The sequence below is a fragment of the Vidua macroura genome, chromosome 3, assembly GCF_024509145.1.
Source record: "Vidua macroura isolate BioBank_ID:100142 chromosome 3, ASM2450914v1, whole genome shotgun sequence".
In the NCBI taxonomy this organism is placed as follows: domain Eukaryota; kingdom Metazoa; phylum Chordata; class Aves; order Passeriformes; family Viduidae; genus Vidua; species Vidua macroura.
This window is the reverse complement of record NC_071573.1, coordinates 54,352,095-54,365,961: the sequence shown is the minus strand read 5'-3', so window position 1 is coordinate 54,365,961 and position 13,867 is coordinate 54,352,095. Positions and strand designations below refer to the sequence as shown.

Genomic DNA, 13,867 nt, shown 5'->3' with positions numbered 1-13,867 from the left:
TCATTACTGCTGCTGACTCTTAGTAGTCTCAGCTCTGCAAGGTGCCAGACAATTCCTGTTGAAGTGTAATACATTTTCCTCTCTTCTTGTCTTTCCTGTGTAGTTCCTGGGCTAACAACCAAGAGGTAGGAGCATGAAGGGCAATGTCAAAGCTAACAGTGACATAAAAGATTTGGGGCCTATTTCCTAAGACACTTCTTTCTTTAATTTCAGTACAGAATACTGTATCTATTAATTGCGTACTTTCACTATTTTTACTTTAATAATTAATTGCAAGAAAGCTGAGAAAGATGTCTGTAGATGGTATGGCTAAGACTTTCTGCTGGATGAAACAACCAGCGATCTCTACTTTGTATTTTGAAAATGGCAGTAGGCAACATAACTATTTTTGTTTAGTACCTATTATGATTGCTTTTGCTGTAGGCATATGATGCTTCTGAAAGAACAGTATGGAAAACAAGTGATCGTCAACCTCTTGGGAAGCAGAGGAGGAGAGGAGGTACTCAACAGAGCTTTTAAGGTAAAAGCAATGATTTTCATTTTAACCACTGATTTCCCTTGAGCCTCCATGTTCTTTGGTTTTCCTTCTAGCCCAGGAGGTGATGAATAGTATGAAGAGTTATGTTAACTCTTAACTACATGTTACATACTGAGAATAGTGCTTCTTGGTTTCATGGCTTAGTTTCCAGCACTACCTTTCTGCTTACTTCTTCATACATTTGCGTACATTCTCTTGAACCAAACTTAAAAAGAAATTACCTGAATACTCCTAAGGATAGTTCACATTTGCAAAAGTGAATCATAGCCAGCTTTGACATTGTATGTAGCCACCTATGCAGTCAGGGTCCCCCTGGGATTGCCAGAGCTGCCTGGGGGCCAGGTCCTGAGCCTGGATCACTGAGCATGGTGACGTAGCATCACTGAGCTGCCTTGCTCTGATAGTAATGGGAAATAGCTATCCAGCACTGATTGTGTTGAGCATTGGCTGCCTGAGCACCAGATGACAGTTTGGTATATGGAGAGAGATTTTCCTGGCCTCTAAGTGTCCCCAGGCACAACTACTACCTGAAAGCAAGGATATCAGGTATTGTAGAACTAAAGCTGTGCTGCTTTCTAGTGTGGTATCTTTTTAAAACTAGTGTGAACTTAAAACCACATATTGGCATGGAATAGGATTTGCAGCAGTGCAATAGCTGCCTGAATCTGGCCGGGCGTTGATGGAAGTCTGCCTCCTTAAGCACCTGTTGCTTTAGCAAACTGACATAGATACTTCAGAGGTTATGTCCCTAAAACTAATGATAGGATGATTTAAGTACACACCTGTAGTAAGTGCCATGTATATATCATTGGTAAAGAATGATACTAGCAGTTCTGAGCTGAAATGTTTACTATGTGAAACTAAGCAAAATAAAAATTATGGTTAAATAATAGTGCCTAATTTCTTTCCCTGTCTGTTGTAATAGTGAACTTACAGGGAGTGTCAAGTTTTTTGTCAGTTTTTCTGTGTGACCATTTCGTCCTCCTGCAAAAGAGCTGGGAGGGACTATCTACTTCCCCAGCAGAAAATGATGAAGTGAAGGTCTCCCCTTGTACAGAATGTGGCCAAAGAAAATAATTACTGACTAAAACTTGTAAGGCAGTGAGGAAGGCACAGGAGTGGAGTCTGGTCCTGGTTTTTGTTTTCAGCTTCTTACTGAATTTCTGCATGACATGCCTAAGCCTCTGTAATGTTTTGGTTCCCCTCTCTTTAAAATAGTTTTTCTAGTTTGTTTTGCAAACCCCACTGAAATTTAAAGGTAAAAGATAACGAACTCTGAAATGCTGAAATCATTTACATGGATAAAAATATGACATTTGTTGATAATTTGATACTGATATTTTCTCAAACTCTCACAGTCTTGAAGATCATGTTCTAGACAATATCATGCAACCAGACCTTAAGTCAGAAACTGGGCATCTCTAGAATAAAGACCTTGCATTTGTTAATTTAATTTAAATAAATTTTATTTTGCTTAAATTGTTACTTTTTTGCCTATTTTAAAAATAAATAAACTCTGAAAATACCCTGTGAGCTCAAAGAATTTAGACTGACATCACTAAAAACCAAAGTTTTGTATTCATTCAGAATGACTCCTTGATCATTTCTTTACCATTGTGTTTTAAGAAATGAAAGTTAGGAAAGACTACAGAGTTAATTTTACTTTGATGATTTTAAAGGGCTTGAATTAAAAATAAAGTAATTAATAGGAGTGTGATTAGAGTTGCAAGCTTGTCTCCTGTCACTAGTTTCGCCATCTTTTTCTTTTGCTTTTATTTCTTTTTCTCCACTCTTGCTTCAACCTTAGTAATTCTTATCAGTGTTGGTTCAAATTATTGCTGTAATTACTGCTGCTGGGCTCTCTTGATCAGAATGTCACGATTACCATTCATTTACCATTCATTATGCATTACCTGAATCAGACCAGACCAAAAATCAATACTGTTCCCAGGAAATGCTTTTCCTCCCATAAGCATTCTCTGTAACAGATATAATTATGTTTATAGTAAAAGCAGGACTGTAGTGTAGAGTTGCAAATACTCTGACAATAATTTACACTGCAGCAGTGGGTAAATGCCATCCTCAAGTGCATTGCTAGTGCCAGCATCTGTCAGGGCAGATTGGGGTGTCAACAGTAACAGTCTAATGAAATACATTTTACAGGTCTCTTTCCAAGCACTGCCTTTACATTTCTTTCTGCAGGAAAGGCTTAATGGCTTACTCAATACAATTATGCTGGGGTAACTGCTACATGTACACTTTTAATGTAATATCAGATTGGTTTTGTCCAGTGTGTGTCACAATGTAAGTGGAGAAAAGCATCCATCTCTTGGAGTGAGAATGTGCAAGAGGGAAGAAAATAGACAAAGGCTTGCATAGTTTAAGTTAATGTAATGGTTCTCTCTGCCTTTCTTGTGGAGAACAGGATGTATTACTGTTGCAGCTACCTTAATGATGTAGATGTACTGTTGCAGATACTTTAATGAAATTTGTGGTGATTACGGAAATGTATGTGAGGTCATTGAAATTAGAGATGAAATACTGAGGCTATTTGTGCCTCTTCTTTCACTTCTGCATTTTACCACAAACACGTTATAGTACGTTTCCTGGGGTGTAATTGCTTACTTACTTCCTCCCCCTGAGCCTGCCTAGAGCATTGTTAGTGCTGTCCACCCTCATGCACAGAGATAGCAGTAGCCCATTGCTGCAGGGCTGCCACTAGCCAAGGCACAATTCTAATATATATTTTGCAGTTACACATTGAGTTCCCCTGCAGGAAAATTAGGTTCTAACAGTCAAGTTTACTTCTGTGAAGAAAACAAACAGGGAACTTCAGTGGCTTTTTCATGTCTGGCCTTTCAAAATTCCCTACGAGCTATATGATTAACAGTCAAGGCTTATAAGTGATAAAAGCATGCTGGTATCAATCCTTACATGTAAATTGAGCAGGATTTGTTTTCCTTCATTCTCTTATCTATACAGAAACTGCTATGGGCCTCTTCCCATGCGGAAGACAGTCCTATGATAAACTTTGACTACCACCAATTTGCAAAAGGTGGGAAAAGTGAGAAACTGGAAAATTTGCTGAGGCCTCAGCTGAAGTTGCACTGGGAAGACTTTGGAATCTTCACAAAGGGCGAGCATGTAAGTCCACGGTGAGTGTCTCTGCCCCTCTGTCCCAGTGTAGCCGGGCACAGCTTGTCCTGGCCTTCCCAGGTTTCTTGGTTTGTTTGGACCATAACCATAAATTGACCATCTTGAAATGAAATTTTGATACAAAGTGTAGTCTTGGTGCTAAATCAATGATTTGGCTTAATTGCGTCTCCATGGTTTCAAATCTGCAAATTTACTACTGTGTGGATTTGCTAATATAGTGTTGCAGATGTAATCAAGTAATTAGATGTGTTAATGGAATATATTGTGCACAGTGTGTTTGCACTGTCAAAATGTGGGTGGGTGTATTCAGGCTGAACATTTGATGATCTTGTTCAATCAACTCATGATTAGATGTTATTTTAAAATATACCATTTTCTCCTCCCTCCTCTTGTGTTTGGTTACCAAAGTCTGCAGACAGGTACTTTTCGAATGAATTGTTTGGACTGCCTGGATCGTTCTAATAGTGTACAGTCCTTCGTTGCACAGGAGGTGAGTTTGCCAGAGGACCTTCCATGGGATACCTGTAGTACATACATTGGCTGTTCCATAGGAAAGACAGGAAAGAGGCTGTAAGTCTCAGTTACGCAGGTCAGTCTTGCCACTCTATGGTACAGAATGGTGCTGGCTGGAATACTGAGGATAAAAAGCAAAAACACATTTATAAACAATGTTGCTTTCTTTTTTGTGTTTTTTTTTTTTTTCTCCTTCTGCACCTAATCCAGATACTGTTTGCTCAATTAGAGAGTCTTAATTTGAACTCTAAACCTATAATTGAGCGCTTTGTGGAATCCTACAAGGAGATGTGGACTCTCAATGGTCAAAATCTGAGCAGAGTATTTAGTGGCAGTCGTGCCCTTGAGGGGAAGAACAAGGTAAAGAAAAATGGCAAACTTTATTTACAAGTAAAGAAAGATGTCCTATTTGTGCTTCAGTGTCACATGCATTCGTAATTCCTGTCTGCTGTAGGTTGGGAAGCTCAAGGATGGTGCCCGCTCTGTGTCTCGTACCATCCAGTCAAATTTCTTTGATACAGTAAAGCAGGAAGCCATTGAGTTGCTGCTTATGGGTGACTTCTACCGTGAGGAATATGCAGACAAAGGCAAGATGCTCATGGACCAGACTGCACTGCTGGGTAAAGCCAGTCTAAACCCCTCCCTTTGTTTTTGAAGCTGCTTTTGCACAGATCTGTTGTTTAAAGCACTACTTTCAAGTGACCATAGCACAACTCATGCTTATTTCTCATATATTGTTTTGAACTTTTGAGTATGTTTTTCTGCTTTTTGATGGTGATATTCTCTGACAGTTTAGAGTTGGACCAGAGGGGAGGATTTTAGGGCTATATTCCCAGTCTATCCTGCGTTTGTCTTGAGGAAGTCTCTTGAGCTCAGCCTTTTTATCTGCTTAGTTGTGTCCTTGCTGTTTACACATGCTTTTAGCCATTTGGATCTTTAAAGGCACATCTCTGTTATTTTAGTTCATTTCTGGCTTTATTCCAGGCCCCCAGTAGTCCACAGCATAGACACATTTGTTTGCACCCATTTAGAATAAACTCAACTCTCTCTGAGAAGATATGTACATGCAATATATACGATAATTTCACCCACAAGTATTGGGTGGTCAGTTTACTCCAGAGAACAATTCAGCACCACTTCAGATTGGCCACTGCTTATTCCCTGATGTTGCCCACAAGGAAAATATAGATTAATTCTCTATGCCTGACTGCAAGTCGAGCAGTTAAAGATTAACTCTGCTTCATTTGCTTAGATAGCAAAAGCACACTGCTAATTTTCTATACTCAGCAAAATAAGTGAATATAGCAGGGTTTTTTTTTTTTGAGGAGTTCTTACCCAGCTAGAGAGGCATGGCAGTGCTGGATTTGCAGATGTGAGACTGTGCTGCTCTCCATCTTTCCTTCCACATTCTAAACTTCTAACGGCTTCAGTTTAAGTTGTAATTTCTGACATGATTGATTGCTTGTCCTAGTTTCAGGAATAGAGTTCATTGGCTTCCTAGTGTGTGGTATAATGTTTTGTTTTGGATTTAATATGAGACTAATGAATGAGTGAGTGTTAGTGTGTTGTATTTGATTGCCAGCTGGGTTTAAACCAGAGCAGACTGGTAACACACTGAGGGTTTTAGTTTTTGCTATATAGTGTTTATTATACTAAGTCGAGGACTTTCCACTTCTCATGCTCTCCCATTCAGAAGGCTGGAGGGCTACAAGAAGCTGGGAGGGGAGGCAGCCAGGACAGTTGACTCCAAATGGCCAGAGGAAAGTGCCATACTACATGATGCCATTCTTGGCATATAAATTGGGAGGGGGGAAAGCTGACTGTGGGCTGCTGCTTTGGAACTGGCTGGGCACTGTGCCACACTGATTTTGTATATTCTAATTCTATTATCTATATTTTTCCCCCTTTTCTGTCCCATTAAACTGTCTCTATCTCAATCCATGAGTTTTCTCACTCTTACTCTTGTGATTCTCTCCCGCATTTTGCCGCAGGGGCAGGGAGTGAGCTGGGGTAAGTGCTACTAAGCACTGGTTGCCCAGTGGGGTTAAACCATGATAGTGCTGTAGACTAAACTGAAAAGATTAAGGGAGATAAAAGAATTTTTTGCTTATTGCTTGAAGAAGTACAGAAAAATGTAAGCTGAAAGTGAATGACCAGCCATTCCCAAGCTTTCAGAGTGCCTGGTTTCTGGAAAAGAAATTGCTGGCATCAACCCCAGTTATCTTGTAGATATTGCCATTGCCATAGGGGTTATTCCCCCTACCTTTTGTATTGTTGCTGCTAGGGTAGGTAATGTTATTATTTCAGAGTGACTGTGCTGCTGCAGTGTGGATGGTTTCTGTCCTTTTACAGCACATTCCTCTTTTAAACACCATCTTTCTCTCTCCCCTCTTCTGTCAGTAACTCCAAGTATTTTGAAGGCCATGTCAGAGCGTCAGTTTGAATTCACAAGCTCCAAGCGTGTTCGTGTTGCCACGGGGACCTGGAATGTGAATGGGGGAAAGCAGTTTCGAAGCAACATCCTTGGTACCAGTGAGCTGACAGACTGGCTGCTGGATTCTCCCAAGCTCTCAGGAGTTTCAGAATTTCAAGGTAAGACTTCATAGTCAAAATGTGCAAACAGTATTTGCTGGCATCTCTAGAGACAGTGAGTCAGGACACTAGATTTGACCAGCCTTTCAAAGGCAGTACATTTTGGAGGGCATTTTCTCTCATTTCTTAGGGGTGTATTCAGCTTCTCCTTGCTTTTGGTGCTGCCCTGCAGAAGTGGAATGGTGTGTGAAGAGCTCCTGACAGAGAGAGTTCTTTGAACACTTTGAAACAGTCCATGTGACTGTTTCAAACCTTCAGCAGGTCAGAATTCAGAGCTCTCTTTCATGCCATTGTGGGATGTATCTGGCTATTCTGCACCCTGTATGTAATTTTCTTCTTCCATATCTCTGTTCTTTGTTCTTTATCATGAGCAGGAGTTACGTGCTTACGTGCCATCAGGGCATCTCCTTGGTCTCTCATCTGGAGCTAAACGTATCTATACAATCTGGACTATGAGCTTGTCTGGAAATGTTATTATCAAAGCCTTCAAACAAAAAGATTTACTTTGTTGAAGGCGATATTTCCTTTCTTTAGCACTATAGAAAACTCTTATGCTTGTGGTTTGATGAAATTGGCTGCTGAATTTCTTATTTATGGAACAAGGTCAGGTATTGCAATTGATTTACAGATTTTTTAATTAAGGTAAATGAAAGGGGAACATTCTGTCATTTAAAAATTGAGAGGTTGCAAAACCCATGCTTTTGTTGTTACAGTGGAACATTTAGTTTCCTCCAGGCATCACACACATAGTCCTGTACCTAACAGGAATACATTCCGCAAATCCTTGGCTCCCTTATACAAGTTGTCTCATTTGAACCCTTAATTCCTGAGTGGTATGTGATTAGATGCAGACCACTGTATTCTGAGCAGCCTAGGTAAGTGATTAGTCTAGTCTGTTTCAGAAACACTTCAGATGTGTTAGCACATGACTGTGCCCATAATACTAAAATTTGTTGAGAGACTGTCATGTGTTAGCCTTGCCAGACCATTCCCTGAAAGAACCAGAGGAGCAGGGCTACATGGAACAGGCAGCTGTGACATGGTAGGTCTGAGCAGCTTCTGGAAGAGAGCTGAGTTATGTGAATGGGCAGGGCTAGGGTACGACCATGCAAATGTCTGAATCCGTGTTAATGTCAGTGCAGTGCCTACGCAAATGGGCAAGTGTTCAAAGGCAGATGTCCAAAATTATTAATGGGAAATACATGTGACAGTGCCTATCTGGTTAATCTAGTAAAGGAGGCTCGCTGTCATGCTAGTTTCACCTTTCTGTCTGTACAAGTTGCTACATATTTTACTTTTTATTTGTGATTTCTGAATCAGATTTGATTTAGGTTCCTATGTTTGTCTATATTTAGATCTTCATGTTGAATTAAGTTACTGTCACTGTGGTCATATGACACTTTAAAGAAATTAAAAACTCTTTAGGCAATGGACAGATTTACTAATGGGTCAACAGATTTGCTTCACACTATTTTATGACAGCATCTGACCTTTGCTGTTTCCTCAGAGTAATATCAACAGAGCCAGGGAAAGAGGGGGTGGGGGTCACTGTGCTCTAGGATGATCTAACCTTAAATACAGGTGATCTAAGAAGGACTTGGAAGAAAGAAGGCAAGAAGAAACTTCAAAAGCATCCTTAAACTAGATAAATTTACTAAAGGCATTGAGATGGAGGTGACATACTGGTGTGAGGACAATTAAGTTCAGTTACATAGGAATCTGTGTCAGAAAGGAAGAGCACACTGGGTAAAATGACAAGCGGGTAAGAGATAGTGAGTAGTGAGGTGTTGTAGCTTTAGTGATGAGTAGGGTGTGGGAGAGAGGGCTTAACACTGCTACAGTATAATGTTCTGTTCTGAACTGCTTCTTGCAAGAGAGATGGAGACCAACTGGTGGGAGAAAAGCAGGAAAAAAATTCAGAGGAACTGCAGGGGATGTTTTATGAGATTAGATTAAAGGAGCTATGAATATGTATAGCTTGGCAGGGGATACACAAGATAGAACTACAGGAAGGATCTCTGACAGAAATTAGAATACATATCATTAGAAGAAACAACAAAATAGTCATTCTGGTATGACTTTTCCTTCCTGCCAACAGATGATGATAACTGCCCTCCTGACATATTTGCAGTGGGATTTGAAGAGATGGTTGAATTAAGTGCAGGGAACATTGTGAATGCCAGGTATGTAAAAAAAAAACCACCAAACAAACAAAACTAACAACAAAACCCCCTAATCAACCAACCAAAAAAACCAACCAACCAAAAAAACCTCAGCAACTGTAAACAAACCAACCCAACCAACCAAAAAAAAAAAAAAAAAAAAAAAAGAACATATTCTTCCCCAAAGGAACTGGCCATGTTCATTTTTATGGTCACTTGTATTGAATACTCCGTTCCAAGTCTGTTTTTTGCAGCCATAGCTAGAAATATGTTTCCCATTAACAAATGTCACTGGGATGATGTTGAAGTACTCAGTTTCCTAAGTCTCTTAAATCTTTATGTTGTCAGAGAAGAATTCTGATTGAGGTTGATCTAACACTTGTCCTTAAAGCCCTGTCCGATGTTGGAAAAATGTGCTTAATGACTACAAACCTAATTGCCATTCATGTGGGAATTCTAAAATTGTCTAAAAATGTCTCTGTGGCTAATTGCATTTGTGAAAGTTGTGGCTATGCAAGAGTTAAATGCAAAGCCTAAGGTTGGCATATCTGCATGTGCCATAGGCTGTTGTGTTTACTGGTCCTTGTGAATCTGAATGGAGGTGGAACCCTGAATATCATGTTTCCAATGCTGATTCATTAGGCTGACCACTTAGTTGTCTGTTTTGGGAATGACAAGTTACAGCAGTGCTTAGTGTGGCTGCTGGGCTGGTGGTATATCTGCATGGATATGTTGACTTTGGAGAAAAGAAAAAATTAGATCCACTGACATGAAGGTATATGCAGCTATTCACAAACCTTTGCTAAGAACAGCCAACAGCTGTGAGTAGCCAGTCACCTTCCAGTCAGAAAATCCTGAGAAGATCTCTCCACTGTGAGCATAGGAAATCTTACAAGTCATGAGACTGATTTGGAAATTTGTTTTTACCGTTATGATTGCTGTTATCAGCTTCCAGTTATCCCCAGTGAATGGGTGTATGCAATGTCATGTGAGTGTGGATGTTTCTAAGCATAGTAAACAAAACCCCTCACACATCCAGAAGCAGGATAACTGTATTTGTATGCTGTGCCTGGATTCACTGACCCTGCTAACTCTAGGCTGGCTTACAAGGAGGTATTATCCGTCTCTGCCATGCATTCTACAGTACTTCAAGTTCTACAGCCTAATGGGATGTCTGTAAACGTAAGGCACAGTTAATCTGTTCATTTTATTGACCATGGTTTGTTTTGATTCCATTAAATGATTTTGTGTTTGTTTCAGTACAACGAATAGAAAAATGTGGGGAGAGCAGCTTCAAAAAGCTATTTCCAGGACTCATCGCTACATTCAGCTGACATCAGCACAGCTTGTTGGTGTTTGTCTTTTCATCTTTGTACGACCATATCATGTCCCCTTCATCAGGTAAAAAAAAAGCCAAACCAAACAAAACAACAACAACAAAAAAAAAGCAACAACAAAACAAAAAGCCCAGCAAACCAAACCAAAACCAAAACCAAAAAAAAACCCACCCCAAAATAAAACTAACCTAACAACAACAAACTCCAAACCAACCAAATAAAAAAGCCCCAAAACTCAACCTGTATCTTCAGTGGCATCTGGTGTTGGAGTGTGGCCAGAGAACATGGGGAGGGATTGCTCATCTTGGTGGGAGTCATGCAAACCTGGGTTCTGGTCTCTGCTCAGCGTGGAGAAGAGGCATGCTGCCAGACAGCAACAGGCTGGAGTCCATCTCCCGGGGTAGCACAAAGACCAGGCAGCCTCAGTGTCTTCCTCCAGGTAGCTGAAAATCCAGGCATGCCTCAGGTGGGCAGTCAGGGTGGAGCATCTTGTTTGGGTGCTACCTTCCTGGGAAAGAAATGACCTGGGCTAGTAAGTCCAAGAGTGTTTGATGCACTGATTGAAGACAAGTGCCTGCCTCTGCCTGAAGGACAGGTTTTACTTCTAACCCTGTCCATACTTATGGATTCCTTATGGAAACGGGTAGTTCTAGACCTGAAAAAAATGGGGGAAAGAGACTTAATTTTGCCACTTGACATTTTATAGAATTTAGAGGTAAGAGAACCTATGAAGTTTTTGTCTTTCCCAGATGTCATGAGAACCAAAACTGTGTGCCCAGTCAGGAGGGTGTAGAGATATGTATCTTCTGCTTACTAGCTCAGCTGTCCCTGGAGAGTGATTAAACTCCTTCTAGAAAATTACCAACCCATGGAGATACTTGCATTAAAATGACTTTGCTATGGGCAAGAATTATGCAGGCTAAGTGTAAAAGAATCATGCAGGCTAAATGTAAATGGTTAGGAAGTGAATAATTAGCCAAAACTATTTTTGGGCATCTGTCTGACCTTAAAGCACTGAGATCCAAACACTCCTTTCTAACCCCATATTAGAGCACTGATTGGCCACTGCATTTTGTGATTAAAATATCAAAAGCTGCCTCTTTCTTCCCTGTGATCTCATATCTACTGAAAACCTCAGAACAGAGCTTGTGCAACATCAGGTGCTGTAGGCCAGACAGAGCAATACAATTCAGGTAACTCCGATGGCCTTGCATTGCTGCTCTCCAGGAATCTTTCTCCAAAATTATTTTATTTTAAAGATTTTTTTTTTTTTTTGCTGCTATGAAGCACTCCAGAGGAGAAATGTTGCTCTCAGTTTGTGACTTGTCACCTGGCTTACAAAAAATTTGAGTAATCCAGTAGGAAATTCGTGGTTTAAATGGAAATGAGAAGCAGAACAGCACAATGGTTCTGTTGCAGTTGTCAAACTGCTAGAAATTGGATATAGCTCCTTGAAATTCAAGAGAAAAAGGGAAGGGTTTGATTTCAGTGACCAAGTTTCATCATTTAATGCAAATGCGCTGCTATGTGCTATGTGAGCATAATCAAACCTAACCTGAATGCTTGCATATTTTTTCTCATGTCTAGGAAAGGAAAAATTATCAGAAGTGCAAAAAAATGCTTCCATGCTTACAGAGATTTAAGAGATTTAAACAGAAGACAGAGAATAGAGCTGTTTATACAGCTGGTTTATACATCAGTGAAAGGATTGATGAAATACAAGCAGTTGAATTTACAGTGGGTTAGCTCATCATAACCTTTGCCATGAAAGAAAATCAGTTGAATACCAGTCAGGAGATGGGTAGGCAGGCAGCAGGAAGGGAGAACTTTAGAGTGAAAAGACTGAACACATGCTTCTGTAGAGTGCTAAAAACCCATTGTTTCATAGAAAACTTTGATGTTCCTCCTTTGTCTCCCTGAGGGTGTCTTCTGGTGGTGTCCTGCTGTCAGGAAAAGACAGGAAATTAAAGAGAAAGAAAAAAGGTACAAAAGATGGGGGAGGAAGAGAGAAGAAAATGAAAGGGGTGGGGAAAGACCTGTAAACATCTTGCTTCATTTACATCATGAATTTCTGAGAATAACTCAAATAAGACTTAGCAGTTTTCTGCACGTCCCTTTTTAACATCAGTAATATTCTTGTCAGATCTGCTTGATGTTTTCTCTGGAAAGAAGAATTTTCTCACTGGGAAAGACATGCATGGTACTGGGGTTGGCTAAAACAATGATCTCATCATTTACTTATCAGATCAGACAGCCGTGCTTTGTTCTTTGAGTAGCCTGGCTATTTGGGAGAAATTACCCTGAGAACAAGTGGTCTGCTTTACCAAGTTATCTTTCTGTAGTGAAGTGTGTGCTAATCATCACATTGAAATACTAAGTGATTAGCAACGCCGAGACCTTAAGCAATTTGTCATCAGTACAGAACTCATTTGAGAACTTACATATAAATAGTTGTATCCAATAATCTCTGATTTTATCACATCTGATTTAATGAAGTATGGGTTATGATCTGTTGCTCTTTAATTAAATGGAAAATCCATCATGAATTGTGAAGTTGGGTTTCAACACATATGAACAGTAAATTGCTCACTGTCTGAAAAGCAGATTCCCATATGTTCAAAAATAAAAGCAAGTATAGTAGTAAATTTAGTTGTTGTCTATATTTTAAGGATCACAGTAGATGTAAACTTGAAAAGTATGTTCTATAGAAATTCCCAGTATTTCAGAAATAAGGTCTTGCTGGTCTGTTTGGAAGGGATAAAAAAAGGAGAAAAATATTTTCAAATAGTTTTATTTCTGTAGTATTGTATTATACTTAATCTGAAACATCAGAACATGAACATCAAGAAACTAAAAGATGTGCCTAAAAGCAGCAGGCTTTCTAGAAAGGAGAAGACATGGCATTGTAAACTGGCTTTTCCCTTTATGTTGCAGAAAAGTTAATTGAATGTTTGTCCCTGCAGCCCTTTACTCTGTTCTTTCTTTTTGTTTTTTTTTTTTTTTTTCTTATTTTTGTTTTTGTTTTTGTTTTGTTTTGTTTTTTTTTAATGCAGGGATGTAGCAATAGACACGGTGAAGACAGGAATGGGAGGAAAAGCTGGGAATAAAGGGGCAGTGAGCATTCGTTTTCAGTTCTATAGTACCAGTTTCTGCTTTATATGCAGTCACTTGACTGCTGGGCAGACTCAGGTGAAAGAGAGGAATGAAGATTATAAAGAAATCACACAGAAACTCAGCTTCCCAATGGTAAGTGTAGATGTATGTGTGCTAAAATTATTGGAGATAAAGGTGGATCTTTACATCATGAAAGCTGGTCTCAGTCTGCCTTTGATGACAGGTCATCAAAGAAGGCATCTCAGTACCATGAAAAAAAATATTAAAGAAAATGTTAGCAATTAAATAAACAAACAAACAAATAAATACGGAAGCATGTTTAACAGAAGACTGGATACTACTCAATATAACACTTGCTTTACAAAAGCAAGTTTTTCCTTTCAGAAAACAGAGTTGCTCCAGTGCTTGGAAAGTCCTTGGCTTTGTGCAGTTAAGCTCTAGATGACTGATGTTAG

The 13,867-nt window shown here is 39.6% G+C and overlaps 1 protein-coding gene across 3 annotated transcripts in view; it reads left to right on the top strand.

Moving 5' to 3' along the window:
• Positions 1-13,867, top strand: part of SYNJ2 (synaptojanin 2) — a 64,325-nt gene that overhangs the window by 31,990 nt on the left and 18,468 nt on the right. For all 3 annotated transcript variants that reach the window (XM_053973407.1, XM_053973406.1, XM_053973409.1), the window contains 9 exons: positions 424-520; positions 3,521-3,693; positions 4,103-4,184; positions 4,418-4,567; positions 4,662-4,827; positions 6,608-6,799; positions 8,898-8,982; positions 10,222-10,362; positions 13,352-13,544. In XM_053973407.1, the coding sequence (XP_053829382.1) occupies positions 424-520; positions 3,521-3,693; positions 4,103-4,184; positions 4,418-4,567; positions 4,662-4,827; positions 6,608-6,799; positions 8,898-8,982; positions 10,222-10,362; positions 13,352-13,544 (1,279 nt within the window). The remainder of the gene's footprint in view (positions 1-423; positions 521-3,520; positions 3,694-4,102; positions 4,185-4,417; positions 4,568-4,661; positions 4,828-6,607; positions 6,800-8,897; positions 8,983-10,221; positions 10,363-13,351; positions 13,545-13,867) is intronic.